Below are 16,134 nucleotides of genomic sequence, written 5' to 3'. Positions count from 1 at the left end.
TGACATGGGCTAGTTGACGTAAAATACAGGCTTATTCAAATATAAAGTGAAGGAGAAGTAGTAGCAGTAGTCATTGATGTAATTCAGCTAAAACTAATGAGGGTTTCTTGTCTTTTTCTTGGATTAGATTGTCAGTGAGTTGTGTAGAGAGGTATAAACAAGCTTATGTAAATGGGCGTTTTCACAAGGAAGAAGAAAGGGAGGAATTTTTTTTATGATTTTGATTCATTTTTTTCTCAACCTCTTTTGTTTGAGGTTGAATTTTGGCCACATCACGCTGATTTTTATTCTTAAACCTCTGCACTTCAGAAAATATTGGGCATTGTCCACATGTCCAGCTGCCCATGTTCTTGAGACATTTGAACTACTGTATGTTAGAAATTGGGAGCACATGAACCCATGATAAATTTTTCTAATAAGACACATATCAGGCACGTACATCGTGTTTGCATCATACTTGTGCAATTATTCTTATCTATAAATAGCTCATTATAAGACTTTATTGCTATAAATTAACTTACTCGTCTCATATACTTCTATTCTATGTGTAACTTTAAGTATAAAGTAACTTTAAGAAATTGATCCTCTCCGATCAACTGCAATTCACGATTATTCTTATCAAAATAACATGAGAATTTGAGAATTAGCGCAATAAAGAAGGAAAATTAGTTTCTCAGATAGTTCAATCACTACATCTAAACATGATTCTAACAAAACGCATGTATTCAGATATGTTTTCTTGATTAAATTAACGTAATGCTGGATGATGTCTAGTCAAAATCATTAAGTTCCCCCATCCAGGGGTGCCAATAAATTTCAAAAAAATTGACTAAACCGATCGGACCGTACCGAATCAATTTTTAAGTTTCTTTTAATAAAACCGAGGAGTTTTATATAAATTTATAACTGTACCGAATAATTAGGTTGATTTTTAATTTTATAAAAAATAAACTGAAAAATACCGAACCATACTAAATAAGTTTATATGTGTAAAACATATTCTACATATTAAGTTTAAAAATAATAAATATAAAACAATTTGTCTAGGGTTCGGGATGATGAAAACGACTACAAGCCAGCAACATAATTAATACCTAAAGTTTCAATTCTGAAACCTATTATACTATTCCTATTGAAATTAAATTAATTCCAGCATCTCGAGTAGTAACGGGCTTGTAAGCTAAAAAGTTTTCCAACGATCTTGGATAGAAAACTACAAAGTATTAGATATCGTTCCTCTTGTATGATTTTAAATTTCTCTTATTGGATACTTAATCTTAGTAGACTTGGTTCTTGAGTCTCATGTTGATTGATTTTTTGCCCCCTCGTGTGATCTAAATTATACTTTTTGTCTTTGCTTAACATTGTTTTATATTATCGTAAAATAGTAGGATCAATCTTTGTTCTTATCGTTTTTCATATTTTCTTGATTCATCATTTTTTAAACAGTAAAAATATCTAGAGAATTTTTACCAAAGTCCTATAGAAGTATGTAGACACCGTGTCTATAACGTTTTCTACTGACTATAACATGATGTTCTTTTTTAAAAAAAAATCAAAAATTAATCGAACCATACCTATATTAAAAAGAAACTGAGATGATGTGACGGTTTCCAAAAATCTAATTTCGATTCTACAAAATAAAATAATTAAAAAATTAATATGATAGAAATTTTATAAAACAACCCTCTGTAATGTTAACACCCCTACCGATCTCGGAGTCATGTGGGGGGGGGGGGGGGGGGGGGGGGTTCAATCAGATATGTTTCACTATCTAAAATCGGTTGGGACATGTGGACAAACCCCAAACATTTTTGAAGTATAGAGAGGTTTTAGAGTAAAAAAACTAAAATCAAACGTGATGTGGCTAATATTCCTCCTCAAACAAAAGAGACTACTTCTAGTGAACCAAAAAATGAATCAAAATCATCAAAAATTTCATAAAATGGCCACTACTACTACTTCTCATCAGTTTTAGCTGAATTACATAAAATGGCCACTACTACTACTTCTCCTTCACTTTCTTTAAATCATCATCGTTCTTTAATTCCAACAAAACAAAATGGGGTTTCTTGGAATTCAAGAATTAGTGTTCCTAAACGGTTTTACTCAAGTGGGTTGACTTCAAGAATCAAAGTGAGCTCTGCTGTTGCTTTAGAACCGGTAATTCTTGAAATTCGGAAAATTTGAAACATTTTTTTCATACTACTCCCTCCGTTGTGTTTTAGGCTTTTCATTTTGTTTTAAAATAAGTGCTGCTTTGGGATTTCAAGAAGAAATTGATAATATTCTTTCAAACTGACCCTTATTTACATAATCAAGAATCATTAAGTATCTTTTCTAGGAAAGAAGTAACTTAGAAAGAGTGAAAATTTGATCAGGTGTAAGTTAGTAAAAACACTCCTAATTAGGAGTGAACAATTTCTTAAGGGCCGTACATAAGCTAAAAACACCACTTATTATGAAACGGAGGAAGTACTGATTATATTCTGATGTTAATTGTGTAAACATGAGGCAAATCAAAAGTTGGAACTTGAATTTATCAACATGAGTCTCTTTTTGAGCATCAGATGTTCTATTGGTGTTTGTTATTCACTACTCTCTCCGTCCCAATTTAAGTGTCTTACTTTTCTTTTTGGTCTATCGCAAAGAGAGTGTCCTTTCTATATTAAGTAGTAAGTTGAGAATTCAAACATCCTACATGGCAAATTTAAAACCACAAGATTTAAAAGTCTCTTTTTATTCCTTAAACTTTGTGTCCAGTCAAACTAAAACACTTAAATTGGGATGGAGGGAGTACTAAAAAAAAAGGAATTAGCGATGGACAAATTGTGTGGCTAAACAGCAAAATGGATTAGCGATGGATTTTCGAATAGTTCTGTTTGCTACGAGCATTTTAGCGACAGATTAACAATAAAATTCATAGCTAATTCCAGTTTGATTTTAGTTGGGTTCTCTGTTCTGCTTAAGTTGTCGGAGCATAGACACAGTGGCAAAGCTAGAGTCGGAGCATAGACTCAGTGGCAAAGCTAGACTTTTCATTAAGAATATTCAAAATATAAAGAAGTAAACACACGAAAAAAGCTAAGGGATACAACATCTACTATATATACATAAAGAATAATTTTAACTTTATATATACAATGTATCTTTAGACGAATTGATACCTTGACTCCGTGCAATGCATAGACTGATGATGCACGAAATGATTTTTGGCTTATTGCTGCTATATTGATGCAATTATTAGCTAATCGGAAGTTCATAACAATATTTTAAAATTGGGAGCTAAGTTTTCACGACGAGCGTATTGAATGCAATTGGATGATTGGTAAAATTGCAATGTGTATAAACGATTAAATTGAAATATGTATCTTGTTCTATGGATGAACTCGTATTAAATTTAGAGAGTGGTCATAGCTATATTTATTTGCTCTTCCTCGTTGATGCATAGGATCGTGATCAAATGTTACAATCATAAGCTTTTTTTCTGCGTAATTGCCTTTTTCTGTGACTCACCTATTTTCTGGTGTTTGGTAAATAAGCAAAAACTATTATCTCAAAAGCATTTGTATATAATATAGACAAACACTACTGGGGTTGGCATGGGGGGTTGGGGGTGTTGCGGGTGGTAGGGACAGGGGCTATGGAGGTGGATGTGTTGGAGGAATGGAGGGAGAGTATTAGACAATTAGTGTAGAATGCCACTTATGGAGCTTGTTTTCCCTACTTCCACTAGGGAACTCATTTTCCTCATTTTTAAGTTTCCAGAAATTCTGACCATGAGAAAATTGGAAAACATTTTTCGTTTTCCTCCATAACAAACACACCCTTAATGTGGTTAAGTGATGCAATTACCTTTTGTTTTCAGTTTATAATCATTTCTCCTGTCTTGTTCAGGAATTGAGAACTCCAGCTCAGGATGCTACAGAAGCTGAATTTTTTGCTTGCCCAATTTGTTACGAACTACTTATGAGAAAAGGCCCTTCAGGATTTAACGTGTAAGTTTAGTCTTTCAGATAGAAAATGCATAGTAACAGTGATTCGAGGTGTGGCCTAATTTTTGTTTGACTTTGAATATAATTCACTTGCAGACCAGCAATCTACAGATCGGGCTTCAAATGTGATAAGTGTAACAAGTCATATTCAAGCAAAAATATCTACCTTGATCTCACTGTTACCTCCGGAACAAAAGAATACAGTGAATCTAAGCCAACTCGGACTGAGCTATTCAGGTATAGTAGCACTGTTTCAAGATTCATGTCATTGCTTGATTAAATTATATTATCTAAAAAAATTATATTCAGTTCTTCTAGCATTTATTTTTTGTTTCTGATTTGTTTTTCTTAGGCTCTAATGTTTCGTCTAAAAATGTTGACTCGAGTTTGAAGTCCTTAACTTTTCATCCTCTTGCATAAGTACTGCCTTGTTTTTTAGACACCACAATCTATCACAAAATTATGTTTGTTTATGATGTAACTCACTTCTTTTACCTAGTTGATAGGTATCCTATTTTTTTTGCCATGGACCTCGGACATATACTTGTAATTACTTAAAGTCAAAATCCTGGAATGTTTAAAATAGTAAGGAAAGTGGAAATTATGGAAGGAAAACTCATTGATTCCAGTTATGTTATGCAGCTTATTGTACATACCAGGTGCGAGTATGTAGTGTTGCATGTCCAACCCATTTGGCGTGTGGATGTTAACGTAAAATATCTGTCTAGGAACCATTGTAGTTAGCTGCATAATATTTGCTGCCCCCCCCCCCCCCCCAAAAAAAACCCCCCCCCCCCCCCCACACAACCAAAATTCAACCTAAAAGTTGCATTATAGATATATTTTTGTTCTACAAAGTTCTTCTCCTTTCCTTCTATCCAGAAAAAAAAAGGATGAAAATGAGATTTAGCATCAACATCTGACAAACTTTCAGAAACAAGTTTTTGACGAACTTACAAGTTCTATGTCAGTTCATGCTTAGTGTCTACTAAGAATCATTTGATCAATCTATCAACCACTAAACTATGTCTCAATCCTGAACTAGTTGTGGTTAACTATATGAATCTTCTACATCCATTTGCTCTGTTCGGGTCCATGCTAATACTATGTAATTTGTCTTTTAAATGCAAATTAGGGGTTGTCTAAGATTAAAGGTTCCTTAAATTTCGCTTTTCCGACGATGACATACAAATCTTTGACCATATTAAATAGAGTCATGACTATTAATGTTACAACTACAGTTAAACTTTAATCTCTACTTGTTGGTTTATGCCTAGCTATATGATTCTTTGCTTTCACAATATTCTATCTGTAGCTAACTGCATAAGTCGTAAGTTTTTTGAGATAACTTTCTTGTGTAAGGGTTTACTTCGTCCCTTAGTATTTTTGAGTGTCATACTATTGCACTTATGAGTCTGTGCATGTGGAGGTCTTTTGGGACACCACAAAACATCTCAGATGTTTTCTCTTATATTATCATTCATGTGTGATGGTACACCTTCTGTTTTTTTTTGTTTTTATTTTTATTTTTAATAACCGTGGTGTCCGGGCCAGCTTGCGCGCATCTCAACTAATTCCACGGGATACCTGCCACCTCCCACCAGCAACAGGTACAAGGTAACTCAGTCCACCAAGACTAAAACAAGAAAAGTAAAGGATAGATAGATTGACACAAAAGAAGACACTAATTGGCAACTAAAGCTCTTTAATTAGCTAAAACCTCCAATTAGCATACAACTAAGCACCTAATCTCTTAGGATGACCTCAAGAGAATATAAGTTCCCAAGCAACCAATCCTTTCAAAAATTCACACAATCAATGGCTTCAACAAGCCCTCAAACTCTCAATAGAGTATCAAAATATCATTCATCAAAATAGTCTAAGTCTAATGAAATGTTTATCCTACTACTTATACTAGGAAAATAAGGAAGACATCTAACTATTACAATTATACCCTTAATGAAGTAAAGGCCTTGTTTGGTTGGTCTTCCTTTGTGAAATGATGGCTTTGCATTTAAGTAATAGCCCCTCTTTGCACGCATAACCATCCTCTTCACTTATTTGGCCATCTTGTTGCTCCTCTTTCTCCACTTCATCCTCCCATGCAATCATCCACACTTGGAATCCCCGAGAAGGTTCTCGAAATGTCCTTGAGGCAACTCGGATTGCATCATCTCTGCTGGGATTTGAACTTGACACCTCATGGTGTTTAACCCACTTCATTGACCATTAGGCCACACCTTTGGTTGCGTTACACCTTCTGTTACATGTGATTATTTTTGTTCTTATCCGATCTTGTATAACCTCACATCAATCTTAATGTTTGTGTTCTAAGATACTCATCTTGTAGATATGTTAGGTTGTTGGGGACCAACATTCACTCCCATATCTCACAACTTTTCTAAAGGACTTTTCTTTCCTTTTGTTGGTATCATGTTATACTATAGCACTACCGTGGTGCTCCTCCATTTTAGCCATCCTTTTTAATTTCTCTGTTACATATTTATCTATCATGTCTTCCTCTTGAAAGATTAAGTCTGGATACTGAATTGCCTACATTTAGATACCACAAATTCGTCTAATCTGATTCCACCTTCTTTGTTTTTATTAGGGTAAACTTGTGATGTGTAGATTTTTACTTCTACTTATCTTGATAACCTAACTTTTTAGAGTACTTGATAGAACCTATGAGTTCACCGTTAGCTAGTTCACAACCTGACAGTTTGCTCAAAACAGTCTGGGGGACCTGGTCCCTGAACTGTTTTCACAGATAATAATGGAAAGTAAATAAGGCAAGATATTTACGTGGAAAACTCCTTGCTCAGGGGATTAAAAATCACGACCTACCCCAGTAGGATTTCCAACTTCACTAAGCTGAGCAACTTCAAATTACAACCTATTGCAACCTATGAATTAAACTCTCCCTAACCCTTACAATACACACATTGTAAGCACCTTTACAATAACTCTATTGCAAAGCTCCAAGTCTTGACTACCTCTAGCCAACGACCCAACTGATGCTTAGCTAACTCTAGCCAAGAAAACAAAGTTATAAAGATTGAAATCTGTCCTACTATGATGCTTCTTGACAAGCAATGTAGGAATACAAGTTAAGAGCATAAAACAAGACTCAACTATCCTAGGACTTCAGATGTCTTCAGTGGCAGGAACTGGTCCCTCTGATTTTTGAGATCTTCTTCTTGTGGACACCTTGAGAAAGGTAGCCGCCACACTCGAGAGAGATATAGCTTTTTAGACTTGCAAGTGTTAGGTCAAATAATGCCCTAACATGTTGTATAAATATGAGACCAAACAGATCTAGAGCATGTGAGAAACATGTGACCATGAGTGGTAACTTTCCAAGAGCTTTTAGTTCCTAGCACACATACAGCTGTGCTGCTGCAGTTCTACCAAAACAGTGCAGCAGCTTTACAGCTGTGAACTACCGTGCACTACTCTCATGGGACCTGATGGAGGACCTGGTCCTTGGATCGTTTGTCAATCAACAAAACTATGAAATGCTATGACTCATCAGTACTTTTCCAAAGTTTCAACTATTGGTTAATCGCCTTACTAATTTCATCCATTGACATAATATAATTTCCAAATTGCATGCATCATAGATCCTAATCATGTGTACAATTAGTTCATTCATAATTAGGGTAAACAAGTATTTATTCAACGCAGATCCAATACTTGGCACAACCCATTTCAGGTCAACTAAGTTAAAAAATAGCATTGAGAAAGTAGATTAGAACCAGAGTATTTTTTCCACTTGTTGGCACCTATTCCATCCCTTAATTTAACATTTGATAGCTTGGTTTTGCTGTACTACAACCTTTCTAGGGCACTTTTCAAACCTTTATGGGGATACCATCTGCAACATAATGGTGAAGATCTGTAAAGTTGTCTTCGTAATTTGTGTTGAAAATTGATTGAAATAGCATACAACAACAACATACCCCGTGTAATCCCACAAGTGGGGTGTAGGGAGGGTAGAGTGTACGCAGACCTTACCCCTACCTTGGGAGGTAGTGAGGTTGTTTCCGATAAAAATCGAATTATTAGCATCTCTTCTCTTTTATCTCAATGTCTCCTATCATCTTGTTACGGAGCCCTTTAATAGACTTGTCTTGGTTTAAGTCTTGACCTTTCTTCTCTCTTGTACAAATCCTCTAAAGTTTTGATCATGGCTTAGCTAATCACTCTCTTATCTTCTCTCTTAGCTGGCTCATACTCTACACAGGCTTCTCCATTTTTCCATTGTTGGTAACTTCCTATATATTGCTCTTCTTTTGGTTCAACAGCTTTTTGTACCTCGACATTTTACCACTATGATTCAGCATCGACAAATCTTAGAACATCACATGCTATTTTCTCAATTCATCTTTTATTTCCTCCTTGAGTCCCTCGCTCCGCTGGTTCAATTGATTGTGTCTGTAAACAACTTATGTGAACTTATTTCATTTTTAGTCAATTCTAAAAAGAATGACCCTTTCTAAATTTAGAAACAATTTAACGCCAACTTCCCGTTATTCCATTAATGAGCTTTTATAGCCATATAAAGGTTATGGCAGGTTTAAGACCGCCAGTTTCAAAAGCCTACAACCACACAAATGTTATGGCATGTTTAAGACCACATGTCTCAAAAATCTTCCTTTCCTTTTTTTAACTACGTGCCCCATCGAATAGGTATTGGGTTTGTGGCAAGTAATTTGTTAGGTTATAGTCTATTTGACAATGACCGCTTATCTCCTTTGTCTTTCTCTTGGTTTATAGCATTTTATCCCTTCATTTTCATTCTTTTTGATTGTTTTGCTTAATGTTTTATAAAGAAATGGTTTATTTAATTTGTGGCCTTCTCTGTTTTGTTAGATTGAGCATTTCTTCTTTTTTTCGTTTAAGTAGATTTCCAAATAAAGTGCTGAAAATTCTCTTGATCTGTTTTCGAGCTGTTTTTTCACCCTGCTTCTTTTTTGTTGGACCCCTGATGCATCTAGTTAAAGCTTGTAACAAAGGACCCTTAGGCTTCATCTGATATCTTTTGATTTTCTAGTTGTTTATTTCTAATTGCTGGTGCTCTTACCTTTTCTAGGAGTCCAGTTGTTTCATTCTTGTATGAGAGAGGCTGGCGTCAAGCATTTAACCGAAGTGGTTTTCCTGGTCCTGACGAAGAGGTAAATTTTTTTGATTGCTCACATTAGTTTTACCGTAGTAGCTTTATGGATTGGATAACTAAATATCAATCTGAAAATAGCTGGATATAAGTTCTTTCATCTCCATTACATAAATAACACTTGTCACTTACCTATTAGCTTTTCCATGATGGAGAATTTTTGGGCATGAGAGGTTTAAGGTGTTGGCCACTTAATCGATGCCTTTTCTCTCATAAGGATTGTATCATATCCATAGACAAGTATTTTACTTCTTTTGTCCCAATTTAGTTTGATTAATTTAGAGATTAAGAAAATGTAGTTGTAATGGTACTGATAGAGTAAGAATTTTAAAGTAATTATGCAAAATTGTGAAACTAGGATTAATATTCGAATAGTTTTTGAAAATTTTGCCCCCAGTACCTTGGTCTAGAGGTAAGACTGCAACGTGCCAATGCATGATGTGTGGGTTAGACACATATTTGATATCACTGACTCGAACTCTCGCACAGACTAAAAGAAGGGAAATTATCCTGGCCCCATTATCCACCATGCTTCGAAGTGTGTGCCATTGGTTTTTAAGAAAATTTAGGTGGAAGCTTTTAGTTTTCTTATTATATTTTTTTTAAAAGGAATTTGTGATGGATTAAACTAGAAATAGTTGAAGCAATTACATGGAGTAAATGTGCTGCTGGTTTTGGCGTATCAGTCCTAATTACTAATTTCAAGGTATAGATGACTATCTACGTGTGGATTTACTCCTCTCCCAGTAAAGATGCTTTGATTTTTTTCCTGCTATAAATTAGCCAGTGAATTAGTTTATTTCCTGAAAAAATTGGAACTCCATCTTGTGAAGTCGCGGTGTAAAGTCACCAAGCATATGGTGATTTCTGGAATGGTGAAGGAGCATATCCTGGACACGTTTCACACTGGTAGAACTATAGTTGCTTCTTGATGTATAAACCGGTGTTTTAAAAGGCAGTTTTGGGACTCGCCTCGGGGCGGGGCATTGGCAAAATGCCTCGGGGCTTACGTGTGGGGCTTAGTCGCCTTAAGCGCCTAACTGTACGCCCTAAACATGCCTAACGCTCAACGTTCGGGGCTCGCCTAAGAGTTCTTACATAATTTATGTGTCAAATTGCTCAATTAACATTATTGATCCTCATAATTCTTTATTAAATGAATGATGCTTAATAGTTTCTTTCATCTGTAGAAATAAGACAATTGAGAGTAACTCAAATAATAAACCGTAGTATTGCATATTTACTATTTGCGAACACTGTGAGAGTGAATATCACTTAACATTTCTTTTAAAAATACATAGCCGAATTTTACATCTTTACTTGTCATTGGTCTTCACGTATTTGTCATATGTCTCAAAATTATCATAGTTTATTATTTTGCTAGTTGAAAGTAATTTTTTATTTATTTATAGAGGAGTGATGTTTTAATTATAATATGATAAAGTTTATTTATTATTTTCTTTTAGGGAGGTAAATTGCATAGTATGATAGTAGTATGCTTTAAGAAATTGTGATTCTTTAATTGTTTGAAAGTTAAGATGTTAGAGTTGGTTTGTATCTCATTATAAGTTTTAAATCATTGCATTAATTATACTTGTAAAATCATGTTAGAAGTTTGTTTTCTATAAGCTTCTTTAATCATGTTTTTAATTTTTTAAAACTATCAATATTTTTTTTTTTTTTTTTTATAATTTGTGTGTTATTATACTATTTTACTACATTATAAATTAAAAATTGAAATATCCATGGGGCTTACACCCCGTGCCTCGGGGCTTACGCCTCGCCCCGTACTAAGTAAAACGCCCCGCCTCACCCCCGGCCTTTTAAAACACTGGTATAAACTAACCGAAAACAGCTTACCATGCTATACTATGACCACCTAATATGTCAATATATGATAACAAAAGAATTTATTCATTGATTCAAAATATGTCAAACCCAATCGATCCCATTACGTGGGATACCCCCGGTACGGATGTGAAGAGGAGATGCGGATGCCCCTGTGCGGAGGTGTGAGAGGTTTGCTATGGATGGTTTTAGGAGAGGTAGAGGTAGGCCGAAGAAGTATTGGAAAGAGGTAATTAGACAGGACATGGCGCAGTTTCATCTCACCGAGGACATGACCATAGATAGGAGGTTAAGGAGGACACGGATCGGGGTAGAAGGGTAGTATGTAGTTAAGTGTAGTCAACGCTTCATATCACTCTTGTAGTTTCTTATCCTTTGATTTCTATTATTATCTGTTGTGTCTTATACTTTGATTGTCGTATGATTTTGTGGTAGTTACGTTATTGTTCCTTCTTTCCAAACTGCTTTGTCGTGCTTTATTTAGTATTTTGTCAGGCTTCTTTACTTCTGTTATTCGTTTTCCGGACTACTTGGATTTGCTTTTTTTTTCTGAGCCGAGGGTCTATCGGAAACAGCCTATCTACCTCCCATGGTAGGGATAAGGTCTGCGTACACTCTACCCTCCCCAAACCCCACTTGTGGGATTACACTGAGTATGTTGTTGTACATGGGATACCCCCTTGACTATATTACCTAAACATCAAGGAAAAGAGTGAACCTAGTAATTTACTCACTGCTGCGTGATTGTCCAATGCAGTTTAAGATGGCTCAAGAGTACTTTAAAGTTGCTGAAGGTGGTGTTCTTGTTGATATTAGCTGCGGTAGTGGGTTGTTTTCCAGGAAATTTGCCAAATGTGGGGCCTACTCAAGAGTCGTTGCACTTGACTTTTCTGAAAACATGCTTCGCCAGTGTTATGATTTCATCAAGAATGATGAGAGCATCATAAGCTCGTAAGTGGTTTTCTGTCTAATATAGGATATCAAGTCACTGAAATCTTGTTAGTTTAGAAATTGTCTTTTAAGACAGGAAAGATTTGAATGTCTTTTTCTATAAAAAATTGCAGCAATCTAGCTCTTGTAAGGGCAGATGTTTCCAGATTGCCTTTCTTCTCTGGATCAATTGATGCTGTACACGCAGGTGCTGCCTTGCATTGCTGGCCATCTCCGTCCAATGCAGTAAGTTGTTTAAATTTTAATCTTTCCTTGAAAAATCACCTTTATTATGTTCTGTTAGTTTATTCTACATTGATTTCAATAGCTTGTCAGACCTTGTTCTTGTAATATTGATACTATTGAGTCTTACACTTTGGGCCAGTTTTTCCAACTTGGGATTGACTTTACGGTGACTTAATCATGTAAATTGGGAAATAATTAGTAGATCTATTTCAGCGGAAGCTGCAACACAGATAACCCTTTATCTTCTGGTATACAATTTTACCGTAATTATTCTCATGGGCTCACTTTTTCGCCGCATGAACATACTTTGTCATTTTCTGATCCATAATAACCATTGAGTTTTTTTCCTTAAAGCCCATTTAACACTTAACGACATATTTATTAACAATTCCGTTATTAATGTCACCAAGTGCAAACAGGACAACTGATTCGGGGCCAAGAAAGCACTATTTTAGGATACCAACCCCGAGCCCCTAAAAATCTGAAAAGGAAACTTTTTCTAGAAACACGAGCTCATTTTAAGGGCAGAAAATGGAAGTGGATAAATATTTAGAGTGAAACAGCTTAATCATTTCCATGTCTACCTATAGTTGTGGTATTTCTGACAGCAATATCTGATTGTTGATGACCTAGTGGACTTTTTCATTGCATGCTGCTTTTGGTTGTAACATTTATTTGGTTGTGATTACTTCTTTACTAATTCATAAACCTATAATTTGGATTGCTGCCGCATAGTTTTATTTGAATTCTTTGCTGCTTACTAAAGTTTGGCGATTTATGGAATTTTCAAGTTCAATGAATGAAGTTAAATTTACAATTGATGATGCTGTTATTGTTCGCCAGATTGCTGAAATCAACCGGATTTTGCGTAGCGGGGGTGTATTCGTTGGCACTACATTTCTTCGAGTCAATCCTTCTGCTCCTACGATATTTAGAGCTTTGGAGCAGGTAAACACTTATTTCCATCTCTTGATTATACTCTAAATTTTCTCCATTTTAGTGACGCATGAAATTGGTTGATTATAGTGGTCAAAGAATAGTTACCAACACATAAGACAACATAAGATTCTTAGACTTTCTTCCTTTAACTATATTAGAAACTGCTGAACAATAACTGAAGAACGCCAATCAAGCCAATCTAACCGTCACTACTAAAAAATCACTATTTTCCCATTGAAAAATGTTCAGTGGCTATTCCCACGGATATTTTGATTGAATCAGTGAGAAAAGAAAAAATAGTAATGTTTTCACACAAAAAATTAGGAAGTTTCTCAGCTTTTCAATATGAACCTGTTTCCCACCATGCGGTTTCCCAGTGAGCTGGTTCGGGCGGGAATGAGATGGGAATATCATGTTTTATGACACAAATTTTCACTGATGAGAAAAACCTCTGTTTCTAGTAGTGAGTCAACATGAAAGAAAGATGAAAAATCTATGGTCAGGAAAATATAGGAAAACGGTTTGTATCTGACAGATAGATAATTGTTTCTGTCAGGGAGATATGAAAATAAATTTCCTTTTGATTGCAGAGTGCTACACGGACCTACAGCTATTTCACTCAAGAGGAGATTGAAGACTTGGTGACAACCTGCGGTCTCATCAACTATACCAGTAAAGTTCAGGGCTCTTTTATCATGTTTTCCGCACAAAAATGCTGATCTTTGGCTGGTTTAAAGTGTGTTACTACGATGTGCAATGTATCTCAACCTGTAGATAATAGTAAAGTTGATTCAGGCAGTTCAAGAACATTCTTTATTGTGAATAATACTGCTGGTAAAGACAATGTAACTGAACACGCGAGTGGCGTATCAGCACATGTAATATGCATTTAGTTCTTGTCCCACCTGGTTTATTGGAATATACTTGTATATTTTTACTAGTCGTGAATTGAGCTTTGTAATTCAGACAGTGCATATGTTTTGATACTTGATAAGTTGTGCTATGACTTTTAGTGTTTTGATGATTTGACAAACATGTATAAAGATCCGGATACACTAACAGGGGAGCATGTTGGTTGAGTTCCTTCATCTTGTGGTTTCATGAAAGATCAAGTTAGAGACCTGATAAGGGATCAGATCTCTGTCCACTCAAAGTTCAACATTACAATTGTAAAGCTGCGGGCACAATATAGCAATACAGCACTGCTGCTTGACCAAATGGTCCAAAGCCTATGCCCTGTCACTCGCACCTTGACTCTCCTCTTATATACGCAACATATCCCAAGTGAAACATCATTCTTGCACAAATCAGAAAATCGCTCCATTCTAAGTGCAAGTCTCCAACTCTCAAGGTGTTCCTCAAAAACAAAGTCTCAACAAGTCGAAGGACCAGATCCCAGAACTGAAGGTGCTTTAAGTCCTTAGGTTGTTGAGTCTTTGTTTTGTTGTTCTATAATTGGTAAACCTACTCTTCACTAAAAGGAAGCTAGTTGTAGGTGTTCTAAATTCTCAAGGTTGCTTCCACAAGCTCTTGAGTGGTGCACTAGGCTAAAGTTAGTCTAGGTGTATTAGTTTGTTTGGCTAGAGGTAGTCAAGTGTGAAGGTTATAATAGGGTGTATTGTAAGGGTGAGGGGTTATGTGAGTTAATTCCTAGCTTACAATCAGTTGTAATCTGAGTTACTTGGTGTAGTGGAGTTGAAATCCTACTGGAGTAGGTCGTGATTTTTAATCCCTTGAGTAATGAGTTTTCCACGTAATTAACTTGCTTTCTTTACTTTCGCACTACATCAGGGAACTGGTAAACAACCCGGTTCCTCATATACTGTTTAGTGGACGCACAACCTCTAACAATTGGTATCAGAGTGGGTGCTTTCTAAAAGGTTAACACCTAGAAGGTATCGTTCTCATGGATGCCTCATCAAACAATGAAGGGGAATCTAGCTCATGGCAGTCAAACTTCAAGAGAGAATGCAGTAAGACAAATGAGTACAGGGACAACTCTTCATGCAGATCTGCAAGAGACATCTGGAATGCTTACAAAACATACGAGTTTTTTGAAATGAAGGATGGTGAATCTATCCAAGATATGCATGATAGATTTACCTCAATCAGAGATAAACTTAAATCTCAAGGGGAAATCTTGGAGACAAAGGTTTTGATTCGCAAATAGCTGAATACTCTCTCAAACTCTTGGCTAAATGAGATAAATGTTATTACTGAAACCAAGGACCTTCAAAATCTAACCATTGATGAACTCATTAGTAGTCTCAAGGAACATGAGGTCACAAAAATGTTAGGTCTAAAACAAGAGGAGGCATGTGAAAGCAGAGATCTGATCAAGCATGATCAAACCAAAATGGATGTCGAAGCTAAGCTAAAAAAGAATGGGGAACCTAGACAAAGAACCTGCTCCTCAACTACACCGATAAGCATAAACGGCAGACAATAATGTGAGTCTCAAAGACTCAGCAGCCTCAATTGTGCTCAAAATGAAGGTCCAGCTGAACAGAAATAAAAAAGGGAGCTTAGTCTGTATCAGAAAGTAGAAAATGCATCTGAAGCAAAGGGAAAAGACTTAACCATCACTATTTTTCACCCAAGGGACCAAACTTGACGATGGTCCCTAAAAGGGGTCAGTAGTTCCATCAAGGCTTGGGTGAGAAAAGGGTCTTCATGAGCATAAGATTTCTTCTCTCACTCAAGAGTTGTCCAGAAGAGGGTTTACACAAAATGGCAGCGTTCAAAGACAGCAAAAGCATACATGACATTGCAAAACTAAAAAAAGGAGGTCGAACCCCTGGTTGTCAAGAGACCTGGTCTCTCTGAATAAGGTTAGTAGTATTTTTAACACATACTCAATTAACAATTGCTTGAAGGGTCATGTTATTAATTAATATTCACCTTCTTTTCAAACTGCTCAAAACAAAATGTCCTAAGTCTCTAGAATCGACTCAAGCCCATGAGAAAAGATCCCTTCAGCCAATGAGAATTAGTTCCTTC

The 16,134-nt window shown here is 35.9% G+C and overlaps 1 protein-coding gene across 1 annotated transcript; it reads left to right on the top strand.

Moving 5' to 3' along the window:
- Positions 1 to 1,818: 1,818 nt before the first annotated feature.
- On the top strand, positions 1,819 to 14,140 carry LOC132603085 (uncharacterized methyltransferase At2g41040, chloroplastic). The gene is made up of 8 exons (XM_060315970.1): positions 1,819 to 2,163; positions 3,898 to 3,998; positions 4,092 to 4,232; positions 9,091 to 9,172; positions 11,777 to 11,970; positions 12,084 to 12,195; positions 13,039 to 13,143; positions 13,725 to 14,140. Exons 1-8 carry the CDS (start codon positions 1,993 to 1,995, stop codon positions 13,851 to 13,853), a joined length of 1,035 nt encoding a protein of 344 aa, XP_060171953.1. The 5' UTR covers positions 1,819 to 1,992; the 3' UTR covers positions 13,854 to 14,140.
- Positions 14,141 to 16,134: the final 1,994 nt, after the last annotated feature.

The sequence above is a fragment of the Lycium barbarum genome, chromosome 7 (genome assembly GCF_019175385.1).
Source record: "Lycium barbarum isolate Lr01 chromosome 7, ASM1917538v2, whole genome shotgun sequence".
NCBI lineage: Eukaryota > Viridiplantae > Streptophyta > Magnoliopsida > Solanales > Solanaceae > Lycium > Lycium barbarum.
This window is presented reverse-complemented; position numbering and strand designations above follow the sequence as displayed.

Excerpts from the sequence above, each read along its gene's own strand:
- LOC132603085 (XM_060315970.1), top strand. The coding sequence starts at position 1,993 with ATGGCCACTACTACTACTTCTCCTTCACTTTCTTTAAATCATCATCGT. Across the intron at positions 11,971-12,083 it reads GATGAGAGCATCATAAGCTC|CAATCTAGCTCTTGTAAGGG; the intron begins GTAAGTGGTTTT and ends AAAAAATTGCAG. Across the intron at positions 13,144-13,724 it reads TATTTAGAGCTTTGGAGCAG|AGTGCTACACGGACCTACAG; the intron begins GTAAACACTTAT and ends TTTTGATTGCAG.